This window comes from Euprymna scolopes, chromosome 23 (genome assembly GCF_053919585.1).
Source record: "Euprymna scolopes isolate OS-2025 chromosome 23, ASM5391958v1, whole genome shotgun sequence".
Lineage (NCBI taxonomy): Eukaryota > Metazoa > Mollusca > Cephalopoda > Sepiida > Sepiolidae > Euprymna > Euprymna scolopes.
In genome coordinates, this window is record NC_136504.1 from 70,185,779 (window position 1) to 70,203,011 (window position 17,233).

Consider the following 17,233-nt stretch of genomic DNA (forward strand, 5'->3'; position numbering starts at 1 on the left):
TCGGTGGCACCCTCTAAATGGTATAGCTTAAAAAAGAATGTGTCACATTATATACTTTGTTGCTAGAATACATAAAAAGTTCACTAGCTTAGGATTTTGCCAAGTACATAAACATTATTGATGCTGAAGCATGAATCACCGATCCTTTTAGAAATGTATTATGAAAATGCATAATTGAAATTTTCATGTAGAGCAATTAATTTCTGCTCGAAAGTTGTTGTATCTAAATTATTTTAAAATTGTTCTGAGGGTAGGTATAAGTTAAAGTATTAACATTTAAAATTGCATATTTTTAAAAAGTAATATTAATTATATTTCAAGACCAAAATTTTTGTGTGTTTAATAGTAGTAGTAGTAGTAGTAGTAGTAATTAGGTGCAGAAACTAGTGCATTGGAAACTATGCAAACGACAATCTTTTGCATATGCAGACAAATGGTACAGACATTAGCTGGAGACAGTAATGGAAAACGAAAATCACTGAATCATGAAGTTACAAACAAATAAACTTATCCAAGCAAGGAGACCAGATGTCATAATAGTTTACAAAAAGGAAAGAAAATGCCAAATAGTAGATTTGGTCATTGCGGCAGAACACAGTGTGCAGATCATTTAGACAGAAAAATCAAGCAAGTAGATGAAACTTTCCAGAGATCTGAAATATGGAACATTAGAAAGGATCACTAAAAAGACTTCCAGAAAATTCGGGCAAAATTCAGGAGAAATTTACAATCAAAAGTAAGACTGAGAATATGTAATTTACGGCAATAATAAAAATACGCGGATCCTTTAAGAATATCCTTAAATCAATGGTAACAAGTCGCATGGAAGTTGCAATAGAAATAAAAAAATTGAAAGAACATCAGCACTTGAATCCAACAAAAATGAAACTGAATTTTTGAGATGAGGATTGGTTATTTGTATTATTATTCATCTTGAGTGTGATTTTCACAACGCTTCGGTCGATATAACCTCCAATCTTCTTCAGGTGTATCTTGTCGAACTTGGGAATGTTTCTGTCAAATTCGGGAATTTGGACAGAATTTCGAGCGAAACCCTTTATTTACATCACGGGGATAGCGTGCTCTTGTTCTGTCAGCCATGACTGGATAGAGGTCCTAAGTAATTCGCAAATGTATTTTGAGGATTGAATCTTCAACCTATTTTGAAGATTGAATATCACTTTTACAATTGATTTTTCCAAGTACTCTAACCACTGTGCCACGGGTCCTTGCAGACAATTCTAGTACGAATTTTAAGAGCCTTAAACCTATTTTTATTTCTTGTTGTAAATATCACTATTTATTATAATTATTACTATATATTAATGTATATCTATCTCTATACTTATTACTTGCATATATTAATGTTTTTACTTATTACTTGTACATATTATATATTGTTTATAATTACTGGTTCCCATATCGTATTGAATTCTATACTAGGTCAAATTAGCAGTTAGTTATTTCCCAGCATATGTGATGCTTCTTTCAGTCGTCTTACTCTTCATCGTTCCTCTCTGTCTATAATTTTTACTTCGTCCCATAATTGTAGATGGTTTCCTTTTTCTTTCCTGATATGTTCAGCTATATGTGACTTTTCATTCTCTCCACTTTCGATTTCATGATTTTGTCTGGAGGGAGCTTGACTCTCACAAGCTGTTTCCGGAGAGTTGAATCACTCCTGAATACTGTCCTGATATAAAGGATTACTTATTCGGTGAAGTTTTTCAGACAAGCACTTCATGTATGATATACAAACTGTGGTGAGTTTCTGAGTGGTGTCCTTTTGTGTTTGATCCAGATTTCTTGGAGCTGATGTCATGCTTTTTGAATAGTTGTTTTGGTGGAGGGTTTCTCTTAAACTGTCCATCTTCTCTTGATATGCACTGATGTTACTACATATTGCTTTTGCTCGGTGTTGTAGGCAACGGACGATTTGTAGTTTAGATAATCCAGTGAAAGTTGGCTTTCGGTATGTAGATGACATAAACCCCTGACCTGTGTGAGTAAATAAAGGGTTCCGCTTGAAATTCCATCCAAATTCCTGAGTTTGACAGAAACATTCCCGAATTCGACAAGATACACCTGAAGAAGGTCGGAGGTTATATCGACTGAAAGGTTGTGAAAAATCACACTCAATATGGAAACAGTAGTCCGATGAATAATAATATAGAAATGAAACTGCAATAAATTTATTAACTGACCTTCACCTTCAACAATTTTTTTTTTTAAATATGGTGGCACACAAAGTCGTCAAAGTGGATGGAAAGACATCTACTTGCTTATTACCAAGGAAGACCAAGTGTCATAGCCAGTGAAAAATCAATGGTATACTACTGTTGCAATAATGAAAAATACTTTGCAATAGTTATTGTAAGAGGTTGAGAGTAATGGAATTCTGTGGAAACTTTTTGTCACTCATATTCCAGTGAACAAAATCGGTTATTGCTCATGAGCAATCACTGATGATGACCTGCATGAGAATTCCTAGTGAGTTAATAATAATAATAATAATAATAATAATAATAATAATAATAATAATAATAAAACGAGGGGCGTACAATAAGTAATGCCCCTGGCCCACTTCCAGTTGTCTGTTCTAGCTGAAATTTGGATGTGCAATGATTTATATCTCTACGGGTTATGTGGCAAATTACAGCTCTGAACTAATTGTGGTTTCTGTTTTACAGGTGTTTGAACTGAGTCAGGTGTGAAATGGAGCCTGTTGAATTTCGAGCAGTGATCCGGTTTTTGTATTTGAATGGACGCACACCACAAGAGACTTTTGATGAAATGAAAGAAACTTATGGTGATAATGCCCCATCATATGACCTTGTAAAACACTGGCATTGTGAATTCAAACATGGCTGGAAATCTGTGGAAACAGCTCCCAGACCTGGTCGCCCCGCTTCTGCCATTGATGAGGCATCTGTCCGTCAAGTTGAGGCTGCCATTTTGGAAGATCGGTGCATTACTATTCGCCAAATAGCCCAAGATGTCAAGTTTAGTACAGATTCTGTGGAAACTATCATTCATGACCATTTACATATGCATAAGGTATCTGCCAGGTGGATTCCCAGGTTGCTCACATCATTCCAAAAGCGAGAATGCGTCGAGTGCTCGAGGATGAAATTGGAGATGAGTCAAAGTTTTTCAAAAGACTGATTACACAGGATGAAACCTGGGTCCATCACTATGATCCAGAGACCAAAGCCCAGTCAATGCAGTGGAAGCACTTGGACTCACCACCTCCAAAGTAGGCAAGGGTGCAGCCCTCCGCTGGCAAGGTCATGCTCATAGTCTTCTGGGACCAGAACAGAGTAAGGATGACAGATTTCCTGGCAAAGGGTACCACAATTATAGGAGCCTATTATGCTTCACTTTTGAGGAAATTAATGGAAGCTATCAAATTCAAGAGGCAGGGCAAGATCAGCAAGGGTACCCTCCTCCTGCAGGAGAATGCTCCGGTCGACAACTCGCATGTCGCCAGGTCAGAAGCACGGACGTGTGGTTATGAAATCCACCCCCATCGTCCCTACTCTCCTGACCTTGCACCCTCTGACTTTCACCTCTTCCCAGCCATGAAGTTGTTTTTGAAAGGAAAGCGTTTCCCAGATGATGCAGCCTTGATTTCTGAAGTCACGTCGTGGTTGGAGGACCAACCTAGGGTGTTCTACAAAAACGGTCTCTAGAGCTGCATTAAACGATAGGAGAAATACATAACTCTGGGTGGTTCCTATGTAGAGAAAGACTAATAACTGTGTCAAGTTTCGTTGCTCTACTGCTATGGGAAGTGGGTCAGGGGCATTACTTATTGCACGCCCCTCGTACATTCACGATATTTTTTTTAGTTAAAATAATAAAATAATTGTTTCTCTTTGTGTTAAGTTGTCTCCCCTTCGGTTGAGAACTTTTCTTGGTGAGAGTTGTGATGACATTACAAGTCACAGAAACAAGACAACAAAACAGTGATAAACAAGAGTCGTTAGAGGCAGTAGGGATCTGCTGAGTAAAACCAGTGTCCCATTAAGCTCTGTCGAATATACATTTTTTTTAAATGCTATGATGAAAAGATTCTTGCTTTTTCTCTAAGCAAGAGGTAGTTACTGCGTATTTTTATCGTTAATATAACGAATTTAGAAAATGACTTGTATTTGTTTTGTGAAGACCAAAAAGGAATTACAATCTTACCTTTTCTTCTTGGAAAGCCTTGATAAACATGAGTTTTTGAAAGCTGGTCAGTTTTTCATTCCATTGAATTTCAGTGATTGGTTGAGTGTCATCCATTTCTGCACTTAAGATCTCCGGATTTGCACAAATCTGAAATTTGAAGATATTTATTTTTTACACATGCTACACATTTTTTACACATTATATTGTATGTTCTCAATTGCCGTATATGAAAATATACTAAGGCATTTCATGTTTAAAAAAAAAGATCGTCTGATAATGATAGACAATTAATCTGATGTCGCTAAGGTAAACAATTCCGATGTTACTCATTTCAAAATGAATTGTTCCAATATAAAATTATATCTTCATATCGACTCAACAGTACAAGTTTGAATAAATACATTTCAAAAAGTTACATTCGTTTTATTGATTTCAAGAATATATAACTGAAAATTATTTTACATTAAGAAGAAAAAAATATTTATTGCTGTAAAAAGAAACGTTTACAATATAAAAATAGACTAATTAAACATAGACGTACTCGTTTTATTTATTTGAAGAATATTTTGTTGACCAATGGAAATTATTTTTATGAAAGATGAAAGAATCGGTTTTATCAATAGCATTAAACCTGATGGACAATTATTATTTCAAAATGTTTTTTTTTAATTTTTTAATTTTATTATTATTATTATTATTATTATTATCATTATTATTATTATTGTTATTGTTATTATTATTATTATTATTATTATTATTGTTGTTGTTGTTGTTGTTCTTCTTCTTCTTCTTCTTCTTGTTAACAGTAAATCATACATATTGGTTTGGAAAGCATTATATAATTTCCACGTGCAAAAAATCCTATTCAAAAACACTTTTTTATAAATAGTTCACAAAACGTAAAACAAAACTGGAAGAAAAAAATTCTTTTAAATATTTAATTAATAATTAAACAGTTGAAATTACTTTGTTGTCTTCAAGGGTGACATAAACAAGACTTTTTGAGATTTCGGAGGTTAAATCAGCGAAAGCACGGCAGGCACTTTCTAAGTCAACGGCAATGTTCCAGGTGTTTTGATTGCAACAAGGGGAGTTTGGTTTTATGGCACGTTCCTAAAAGCAAAAAAGAATCAGTTCGAAAGAATTTTTTTAAATAAACGACACAAAGCTCGTGGTTCATCGAAATAAATATTCACTTGGTACATAATTATTGCGGCTTTGTTTTAATAAATTTTAATTTAACAAAAACAAAATGGCAATTTGTTTAATGTTTCCTAAAAATAATTCTCTTTAGAAAATATGTACCGAAATTCATATTTACATTCTTCGTATGAGGCTCTGCCAATGCGAAAATGTTTCGAATGTGCAGCATAGTCATTTCTTGCAGAACTAGCTGTGTTATGTAGTGGTTATATTTGGTGACGTAACAACCAGAAATGGTTCCGGAAGTTTAAACCGAGCGATACAAAGTTTGCAGATGAAAAAAAAGAAGCGTACGATCATCCAATTTCAATGAACTTGTAGTTTTGGCAGCTGTGGAAGAGGACGAAAATTTTACAAGAATATTGACCAAAGACATATGGAACATTCGGACATCGTTTATTGTCTCAACAACCTCGAAAAAATATGGAAATTGACTGGGTGGATCCTCCATGAACTTTCCGATAACAACAAAACCGAACATGTTTACCAATTTGCTGAATGTGTTTAAACAAAGCCGAAATAAGTATACACCAACCAAACTCAGTAAGATAGATAAAACGAAATATTTAATTAATTTTATATTTTAATAAAACCCGATTGCTTCAGAAAAATAATCTTTTATGGTGCTGATTAGAAGACACTCATGATAACTGAAATCAAAACGAACAACAAATCTGATTACTCGATAAGAAGAAGGGAAAAAATAATGACTGACCGTTTCCATAGCTCCTCCACCTCGAAGAAAGAAATTCCATTCCTCGCGGCTAATTTTATCTTCTTGCTTCATGATCTCCGTACACAGAATAAATGAAAACATTAGTTTGTGTTTTTCAAACAATGCCCTAAGAAAAAAAAAAGATTCATTTAGAAAAAGGAAACTTAAAAATTGAAAATCATAGATTCAATATTGTAACATTTTTTTTTTATTTTTTTTTATTCAATTTTCACCCCAAACAAGGCACAGTGCCACTTTGAAGCAGGGGGCTACTATTAGGGAATTAATTAGCGGGGTCATTATGAAGGGAGAAGAGTAGAAAGATGTTTGTTAACATTACACTTGAACTTCTGCATATCATTGCAGTTGGGAAAGCAGAATCCCGGAAGGGAGTTCCAAAGACCCGCAGTTCTGGGGAAGAAACTATTGGAGTAAAAGGCTTTCTTGCACCTAGGGATCTCCACTGTAAAGGGATGAGACTTAGTAGCTTGTCGGGTTTGTCGGGGGTAGTTACGTCGGGGAGGTACAAGTGTTTGCAGTTCGTCAGAGCATTCACCATTAAAGTATTTGTAGAACAGGCAGAGGGATGCAACATCTCGTCGATGGGACAGAGGTTGAAGCCCAGATGACAGTTCAGGACCTATCAGGTTTGCGACTCTTTTTTGAACCCTGTCCAGGAGCGAGAGACAAGCAGCAGATGCACCAGCCCAGATGTGACAACAGTACTCCATACATGGGCGAATGGTTGCCTTATAGAGGTATAGGATACTGGCAGGCGTAAGTAGTTTTCTAGCACGGTAGAGGGAGCCAACCTTCCTTGCAGCAGCCTTGGCAATGCTCTCAATGTATCTATTCCAGTTCATATTCCCTGTAAACGTTAGGCCGAGGAGTTTAAAAGAAGTACTTTCAGGCAATGTGTTCTTGGCCATTGCTATTGGTGATAGAGAAGGTTTCTTGTAGTTATTGAAGGAAACAAGCTTAGTCTTAGCAGCATTGAATGAGACCAACCATTTTTGTCCCCATTCCACTACGGATTGGAGGTCATCCTCTAGTGTTTCTGCCATTTTCTTGGATATGTGTTCATTTGTTTTCCCCTCATATCTGTTATAGAGAGTGGTGTCATCGGCAAATATACCCATCTCCGAAACAATATTATCAGGGAGGTCGTTTATGAATATCAGGAACAATAGAGGTCCAAGGATAGACCCCTGAGGCACTCCCGCATTTATGTCATATTGTTTGGATGTACGTCCGTCGAGGACAACTTTGATTTTTCTATTACTTAAGAAGGATTTAATTACGTTATGAATTCTTCCAGTGATTCCATATGATCTAATTTTCCTTAGAAGACCATCGTGCCATACCCTGTCAAAAGCCTTAGATATATCAAGGGCCACCGCTCTACCCTCCCCTGTTTTATCCAATGAACGGTATATACGTTCAGAAACTACAGTTAAGATATCTGCTGTTGAACGGGCTTGCCTGAATCCATATTGTTTGTCAGTCAAGAGTTTAGCAGCTGTTAGGTGCTGGACTAGGGCTTTATTAACTAAGGACTCAAATATTTTGGCGAAAAGCGGGAGGAGGCTAATGGGGCGATAATTTAGTGGGTCAGTTCTTTCACCAGAATTCTTGAAGACTGGTACCACAGAGGCGGTTTTCCAGCAGTCGGGAAAACAAGATTCGTTAAGGCATTTATTGTAAAGTTTGGACAGAACTGGAGCAACCTCGGCAGAGCATTTTTTTAATAGCACAGCCGGGATGAGATCTGGTCCACATGCTTTAGAGGTGTCTAGGTTTTTTATAATAGCATGTACCTGAGAAGGGGTGATTTTCAAGTCGTCAAGTGTGGCGTCTGTTCGCAGAGGAAAATCAGGGAGTGAGTGGTGTACCGAGTTCAGTGTGGAGTTTGAGGCAAACCGACTGGCAAGCAGATTAGCCTTGTCAGTTGCCGTGCAAGCAACCTCATGATTGTTTGTTAGTGGGGGAATAATTGACTGTCCATTATTAACTACGCTGTTGTAGATTTTCCAAAAATCCCGGGTTCCTAATTTATTTCATGTTTATTTCAAATCTTATCGACTATCGCTAATCGAATGACCATCAACCATTTTGTTTGCCGTGTGTTACCATTTAGTAAAACACCGTGATGCATACAGGAAGTAGAGACATTATCGAACGTGAGTCGATCTGTTCGTGCAAACATGACAGAATTTTTTATTATTATTCAATTTTCACCCCAAACAAGGTACAGTTCCACTATGATGTGGTGGGGCTACTATCTGTGACATAAGTTGCAGGGATACTATGTAGGGAGTTGAACAGCAAGATGTCTGTTCACATTACAATTGAACTTTTGCATGTCAGTACAGTTGGGAAAACAAGGAAGAGAGTTCCAGAGTTTAGCAGTTTGGGAGAAATTATTAGAGTAGAAAGCTTTCTTACATCTAGGGATCTCTACTGTGTAGAGTGAGACTTTGTCGGGTTTGTCGGGTTTTTCGGGGATATTTACATCGAAGGGGTACAAGGGATTGTAGTTCGCCAGAGCATCCACTATTAAAGTACTTGTAGAACAGGCAGGGGATGCAACATTTCATCGACAGGACAGAGGTTGAAGCTTGGATGACAGTATGATGACTCTCTTTTGAACCCAATCCAGATGCATCAGCACAAATATGACAACAATACTCCATACATGGGCGAATGGTGGCCTTGTAGAGGTACAGGGTAATTACAAGCGTAAGTAACTTTCGAGCAGCAGCCCTAGCAATGCTCTTAATGCATCTGTTCCAACTCATGTTCCCTGTGAACGTTAGGCCGAGGAGTTTGAAAGAAGTACTTTCAGGTAATGTATCTTTTGCCATAGCTAAAGTGGTTGAAAAGGTTTCTTGTAATTATTGAAGGAAACAAGCTTCGTCTTGGCAGCATTGAATGTGACCATCCATTTATGTCCCCATTCCACTACTGATTATTTATTGAAAATAATTAATACGATAGCATGTGTGTTATTTTGTGTGTTATGCTTATACCTTTTTTTCTCCCGATTGACTGTTGTTTAATTGTTATGGCTTTCCATGTCTTGTAATAAATAATTTTACCAAGAATTCTTCATAAGTTTTGATTTCAGTTTCGATTATACCTGGAGGAACTCCACTTATATATAAACAAATATATTTTTTATTCATAAGTTTTGGTTTCGGTTTCGATTCAAGCTGATGCATCCAAGTCATATGGATATTTTTATTTTTAAATCACAACTTCATAATATATAAGAATCGATAGAAATAATATATATATAATAATATATACGAAATCTGTATGAACTAAAATAACATATTTAAGCGTATTTTGCGACCTGGCTATGCCGGGCGTCCCTGCTAGCTTAGATAAATACTTTTGCAGTTTGAACAAAAAAGCTACAATAATATTAGGGCGTCTCCATTAACGCTGAACATCCACAGAATGTCAACATCAATATATTACATATAAAGGGTCCGTTGTGGAACTTCTACAGGTCTCACTAGCAAAGTATTAATACTTATTTACAAATGTTTATTTGAAATCGTCTTTTCATACTTTGATGATATTGAATTTTCAGAACCAAAGCTGGCGGCAAAACGAGTCGTTTGCAATTTGCAGCCAATATTAAGACAAAAAAAGTCGCATAGACACCAAATTTTCTATGATCTATTTAGTATTTGTTTTCTGTTTTTGTTTTTGTGTGTTTTTTGTTTTTCTCGGTAAAAAATAATATCAAAAGAACTTTTTTTTCATTTTTATTGTTTGCTTTGTATAAATCGATGTGAAATATAATAATATCATAATTTACAAGTTAACAAACAGTTATTTTTTTTCAAAATTTTCAAATAATGTAATTTCTGTTTATACAAACAGTAATTTGTTAAAAAATCAGATTAAACATTCACAATTTAACAAACGTTATTTTTTTATAATATTTTTTTTTTCAAATCTTTTGTTTGTTAAATTATAAATTTTTAATATAAAAACAACAAAAATACTGTTTTTTTAAACCACATATTTATTATTTAATAAAATAATTATTTTTTTACATAGGACATTGATTGTTTGGGGATTCACTCTGCAAAGGGAATTAAATGTCAACAATAAATAGTATTTATAAGATATTTAACCAAAATAAGCATTTAAAATATTTTTAAAAAGAAACAACAACATTTATTGTTTAATTATAAATTATTGTTTGTTATATTTCAAACCCATTCATAAAATCATTTTGTTTTGTTGAATGGATTTGAAATATAACAAACAATCAAAAATTGCACCAGAAGGAGACGAATAAATTAGAGCTTTTATTTATGTAAGCGATCCCGGGCTATCAGCATATGGCTTTGCTGGTTCTAAATGGTTTGATCGCTGATGCAAAATACACGAAGGAAAAAAAAAACAATTTCGTGAACATTGATTGTTTTGTGAAGAGGATTGTTACGTGTTATTGAGCAATGTTTTGTCTTCAAAGTGACCTTGAGGTTAAGGCCGTGATTTGGTTGGTATGGGAAAACGGATAATGGAATAATTTGAGGTTCTGTTGGGTGAATCACCTAATTCAATCAAGGCGAATCAGAGTGTGACGTAATGGATAGGGATTGGTTGGATGAGAATTCCCAGATTCGCCAAACCTCACCTACCCCTTCCTTTAAAAGGAGCCGCAGTCGAGAGTCGACGGTTGTGTCTGTTAACCCCTCCCCTCCCCGTTTATTGACCGTCTGGTAAAGAAAGAACAGAAATCGGTTGTTGAAAAAAAAGTCCCGTTTTGATTTACTATTTAAGTAGACTGCTGGTGAAAGAAAAGACATTGCATATATTTTTATTTTACTTTTCTCCTGTTTATTATTGTACAAAAATATTTTTCTTGTAATCTGAATTTATTTTAATAATTAATCCATACAAGCGAAACCCAAATTTGCGTCAGAGTCGGTTATTTATCGCTTACAGAACTTGTGATTAACTTGCAGATGAATGAAACCAAATTGAAGCAATTTCTTTCAGTGAACAGCAAACGAGAGAGATTAGTCAAACTAAACCTTGAGCTCTATACAATGGATTTTTCACACCACTATTGAGACAAGAACTACAGGAATCTCACGCCAAACCCCGTCATCGTAGAAGCAGCTGAGACCACACAATTGGACTGTATTCGAATCAGAACCACCTAGAACTACACTTATGTAACAATGAACACTACAGTCTTCCTCATGTTATATCTTTGACTGGAGGAGGCCGGATCTTCGTCATGTTGTAACATCATTCCACCTCACATCTTTACAGTTGGCTTGAAAGTCAACACCAAAAGTCAATACCTGGTTGTGCTAAAGAGTGGTGCAATCAGGTGGCCACTGGCAAACCCTGAGTATCGCATCAGGCTTCGGTCCACAAGTACAAAGAGACTCAGGTTTGACTTTAGAAGGAGTACTACGACCTTGTGCCCTCCTCCCCTGACTTGAACTTGCTAGACTACTTCGTTTGTGCATACGCCAAGAACATCACCAACATGACCTTCCACACTAAAGCCAGATTGATCGCCAGCATTTGCTGAGTATTTGCTGAGCTCCCATCGGAGCTTGTGGAAAAGGCATGCTCCCAGTTTCGGACCCATATCAAGGTGGCTACATTGACTAGATGTCAGCTCCATCACATAATCAAGTTACCTGAATTGATTTTTCCAATAAAAGTTTTAAAATAAAGCTGTAGTGTTGTTTTCTTTAGGGCGATACTTTTATCGTTCCACCCTATAGATAAATGAATAAATCATTGTTATATAAAAAAGGTTTTGTTTTTCTTTTTATGCAACAATTTTCGTTACATACTACTAATATATAAAAGTATATCTGATTTCTATGCTAACATTCTACTACTTGAGAATATTGGAAAACTATATTTTTGCAATAGAAGTACTGATCAACTAAGTATTAATAAATATTTTTTTAATGAGTGATTTTTCTGACAAAGGGAGAAGAAAAAGCTGTTTTCTAGGTTGGCAGTATTTTGCATGAACAGTCGACAGAGATGGCGGAATTTTTCTGTTTCTATGTCTATCCTTGTAGCCATGTCACTAATAAGGGTGCTGGAGGTAAACGTTTTATCTGGGCTGACGTTATCCGCCTGATAGTCAGGGACCCGAACCTTTGATTAACCACTAAGGAGGCTGTCCAATCAGCAGGTGCAAAGTATTGGGGTTGCTGTATTGCCATTTGGTGAATGGATTCTGGACCATGCAGTAGCTTCTAATGGGACCTCTCGATGCCATATTTGTTACGGCTTTACCTTATCATGTTCTACAAAAAAAAAAAAATTCTTCGTTTCTTTTTCTCTCTTAGTTTCCCCTCTCTGTCCTGCTCTAAGCAAGTCTGACGACCTTGTCCACAAACTCAAAAATTCCATCATGACAAGTTTCAAGAAAAAATACACGATTAAACCCGGATCTCCAACTTCCAACGTAGATTCCCACTACCATGTTTCCTTCTCCAACATCAGGGATCTACCTTCTAACCTTCCAGAGGTTGAAGCCCAATTACAGGAGACTAAACCAGACCTTTTATTTTTAAGCAAAACTGGCATTGGACAGACTATTTCCCTAAATGAGTTCGTAATTAAGGGATACTCAAACTTAACTTCTAAATCTGACCTCCAATATCGCCATGGGCATGGAATATGTGCCTATATTAAAGATGGCTTTCCATGTGGTATGGACATCTCCAGAGAAGATCCTAACTACCCTATATGTGCTTCCGGGTTTCACTAGCTCACACTACGGCATTTATATTTACTCTCTATCGCCCCCACAACAGCGGAATTACTATCTTTAAAAGCATATCTGAGAAAATTGACCAAGTTCTATCAGCTTATCCTTCAGCTAACATTCACGTATGTGGAGACTTCAATGTTCACAATGTGGAATGGTTGACTCACTCAAACAAGACTGATGATGAGGGGAGGTTCTGTTATGATTTCTCCATTGCTTATAACCTCACTCAGATTGTTCACGAACCTACCCGTGTGCCCGACAATGACGGCCAGTATGCGAGTCTCCTACACCTTTTTCTCACAACTTGCCCTGACCTATGTTCAGTTTCCGTTCTGTCTCCTCTTGGATCTTCCGACCACTCAGTTGTATCAATTAAGATAAAAATGAAATGTAATAAGTCCTCAAACGTACCTCTCGATCATACAGTATATCGATACACTATGGCTGACTGGGATAGCTTCCGTACATTTATATTGGATCTACCTCTGCATTTCATGTTTAAAAAGGATGTGTTCTCTATAGTATCAGACCTGACGGAATGGTTAATTGTAGGTATAGATCGTTTCATGAGTAAGTTGCTGGAATCTGTGTTAAATAGAGAAGCAACACCGGACACCCATGCTAGTAAATAAATACAAAAGTGAAAATGTCTGTGCTTGTCTGCCTGTCTGTGTACATTTCCCTACCAAACTACTGTGTCAATTTTCGGCCTACAGACTCGAAATTTGATATCTATGATATTTAGATTTGCGAAAATCTGTTTAATTAGGTTTTAGCCAGAAATTTTGCTGTTAAGGAGTCAAAGTTCAACGATTTGACCTTTGAGAACTCTACCAAACTCCTCCGCCAATTTGGGATCTAAACACTTGAAATTTTAGATATTGGTTACTTTCACATAGATCTAACTTTATAATTTACTTTCAGCCCAAAACCATAAATGTTAAGAGGTCAAAATTGGGGTCAAAGTTTTTTAAAAAATTTATATCTTCGGTCTCTTACAAATAAGTCAGCCAATTTTTGGTCTAAACATTTGTTATTTTACATATATGGTATTCAGACATAGGATAAGCTTTTTAATCGTTTTTTTTAATCCGTTTTTGTCTGAAAATTTGACTGCGAAAAGGTCAAAGTTCAAAAGATTTGACCTTTGCGGTCTCTAGCAAACTATTCAGCCAATTTTGGGTCTAAACACTTGAAATTTTAGATGTAGGTTACTTGGATATGAGTCAAACTTTTTAATATATATATATATATATATATATATATTCGTATTCCTGTTGTTTGTTAACAATTTGATTCATATATACAAAAGGTCTATTACTTTCCTATTTCATTTATTTCTATATATAGTATGGTTCTTGCAAAATAATCGATCTCATTTGCATATTACATTTAGGAAAATCGATTTTACTTAAAAGTTGTATGTTAGTTACTGTTTATAGCGATAGAATTGTTTTAAGTGTTTTATTTAAGATTATAATTTTAACTTGATTTATATTGATAATATATTTAATTTAATTTATTTAAAATTATTATTACCAAGATCAATTTTTTTTAGAAGCTGGAGCGCTATCTTTGTTTATTTTTGTTTTTTTTGGGAGGGGGGTCATTTAAAAAGGTGTGTAATAATTGTATTAAAATTAAAATCAATTTCCTTATTTCGATTTTTTTATTAAACGGTTACATTTTTATTTCAAAGAAACAAACAATCTAATCCAATTACGATTCTTTATTTAAAACAAAACAAAGACAAAAACAAATTTTCAAGCATTATTTTTTAAATAAGTTTAAATAAAATAATTCCCAACGTAATTTCGCAATTAACGCTGTGGTCCAATGGATTTTTATTTAAAATCAATAAGCAATCCAATTCAATTTGATCCCTTATTTAAAACAAAAACAAAAAAAACTTTAATTTACATTTTTTTTACTAGTTTTTTATTCCTTCAATTCTATTTTTAACTTTAGAACTGCTACAGTCCGTTTTCGTTGCAACAAAACGTAAAACTAATCTTTCTAGACTGAGGCAGTATTAAAGAAATTCGCTTAAACTGGTATATAGTCATAAAAAAGTGGTCAATGTTCGGAGAAAAGCTTCTTCTCTTAGTATCCCTTCTGCCAAAATATCTGGTGGAGAGGTTGTCACCCACTTCTTTTTGAGGGCGATTACATTTTCGTGTTTTTATTCGTTCTTTTATATTTGTAATTGGTGTGGGGCTAATGATGGAGTTAACATATAATAATGAAAAACTGCTCAATATCCTTAGTAGAGCACGTGTATTCAAGCGGAACTTCATGTCGACCCGAGCAACGCCCAACGCCTGGTATCCATGCTAGTATATATATATATAAAGCTGAACGTCTGTGTGTGTGTCTGGTCACGAATAGGCTCCTATGTGGTTGACTATTATAGAAAACTGATCACATATAATGATATCGAGACACAGGAATGGGTATGTTTGATATGGCATAATGATGATTCATTAAAATTGTGGGGTCTGCGTTCGCGCCTCGTCCACAAAGTATGGAAATAAAAAAAATTAAAAAACGTTTACAAGTGTTTTTGATATAGATGTACATAATAATACTTTGATAAGTATGTTTTAACTTAAATAGGGATGGTATAATAAAATTGTGGGGTCTGCGTTCGCGCCTGGCCTCCATAGAATGGAAATAGACACAAACTTTAATAAAGACTTTTCATATCTATCTGCATAAGTATACTTTGATAATTATGTTTCAGTTTGAAGAAATGTGGTATAATAAAATTATGGGGTGTTCGTTCGCGCTTGACCTCCATAGAAGTGAAATATGTCACAAAGTTTAACAAGGTTTTTTAATATAGATCCACAGAATATTGTGATAAGTGTTTCAGTGTGAACAGGTATGGTATAATAAATTATGGGATTTATCTATTTTATTTTTACTTTCATCATATTTTGCTTTGGTTTTGATACCCCCAAATTCGAAGCTATCTCTTTACAACCCTTCCTTTTCAGAACCTATCATACTTTCATAAATCAGAATCCATTTTCTGTAGGCTGTTTTTGAACCCAGTCAACGACGGGTACTTTTGCTAGTATATATATATATATATATATATATATATATATATATATATAGCTAAACGAAATTAGGTTTGTAGGCACCGCCAAAACGGGGGGGGGGAGGTCAGTACTTTTTGACGGACCGTCTTTTTAAAAATCTACCAAAAATCAGGCAATTATCCGATCAATACGAAATTTTCAGCGATTATTAAGAGAAGAATGAACTTTATAACAGTGTACTTATTTTTCATAAACGATATTTATATATATATATATATATATATATATTGCTTACAAAACTCCCCTTGTCATGAGGGGGTACAAATATGCTTAAAATAATCATCTGAAACTGAACACAACATATTGTGTTGTTGTAAGGGACAGAATTATAGATAAAAAAAATTGTTTGCATACCTTATTTTGACATCTGAATATCAGAACTTCGATTGTGTTTAATTATCCCGCTTTTGAGTTTTGAAGTGTGAAATTTGGTGAATATGTTAAGTAAAATAATTAATTTAAGTTAAACAAAACAAAAAAAAATTTTTTTAATATTTATACGAAAAAAGCCGTTTTAAAATCTTTGATAAATAAATTAAGAATTTTTTTTTAGCGAGTCGAATAATGCATGACCATTATTAAACAGGGCATGCCTTGAAGAATCGATACAAAAAAAAATTCGATAAATATTGTGCCTTTTGTGTTAAAAATAGCATCATTTTTTTCGATCACGTTTGAAAACGTTTGCCACCTTTCGACTACGGTGGACCAAACGCGCTGAAATAACTTTTTTTTATTCTGCTTTAAATTGCCCCCCCCCCATTTTGGGGAGCCTGGCCCCCACACACATACACATTAAAAACCAAACTCATACAAATGGTCACCCATCTGGTACTGGCTAGCCTCAGCTTAATAATACATTGAAATTTTCGTCACTGAAAAATAAGTTTTTTTTGGGCCTGTTTGGTCTTCCATAGTTTGCTTTTTATCAAATGCAAACGTAAACAGTGTCGATCTAGACTCTAGATCGATGCGAAGTAACTGGTTGCCTATATGAATAAGTGGAATTATTTGAAATCTAGGTACTTATATTATAATATTTTTGCATATTCTCTTAGAAAATCATCCTAAATCTTAGTTAGACAATAAATAAATAAATTAATTATTTCAAAAACCTTTTTTTTTAAATATTTATGTACGTTTTTTGTGCAAGACAAAAAATGTCAATTGTTAACTTTTTGGGAAAATTAACATTTAAAATTTAATTAAAAATAGTAGAAAAAGTTTTACATTATTCTGTTTTCTATATGATAA

General features: G+C 34.9%; 1 protein-coding gene across 1 annotated transcript in view; it reads right to left on the reverse strand.

Moving 5' to 3' along the window:
- Nucleotides 1–17,233, reverse strand: part of LOC145245981 (dynein axonemal heavy chain 6-like) — a 632,504-nt gene that overhangs the window by 270,976 nt on the left and 344,295 nt on the right. Inside the window, exons 65-67 of the mRNA XM_080107771.1 lie at nucleotides 6,092–6,218; nucleotides 5,140–5,286; nucleotides 4,192–4,320 (exon numbers count right to left, since the gene is read on the reverse strand). Coding sequence (XP_079963897.1) covers nucleotides 4,192–4,320; nucleotides 5,140–5,286; nucleotides 6,092–6,218 — 403 coding nt within the window. The remainder of the gene's footprint in view (nucleotides 1–4,191; nucleotides 4,321–5,139; nucleotides 5,287–6,091; nucleotides 6,219–17,233) is intronic.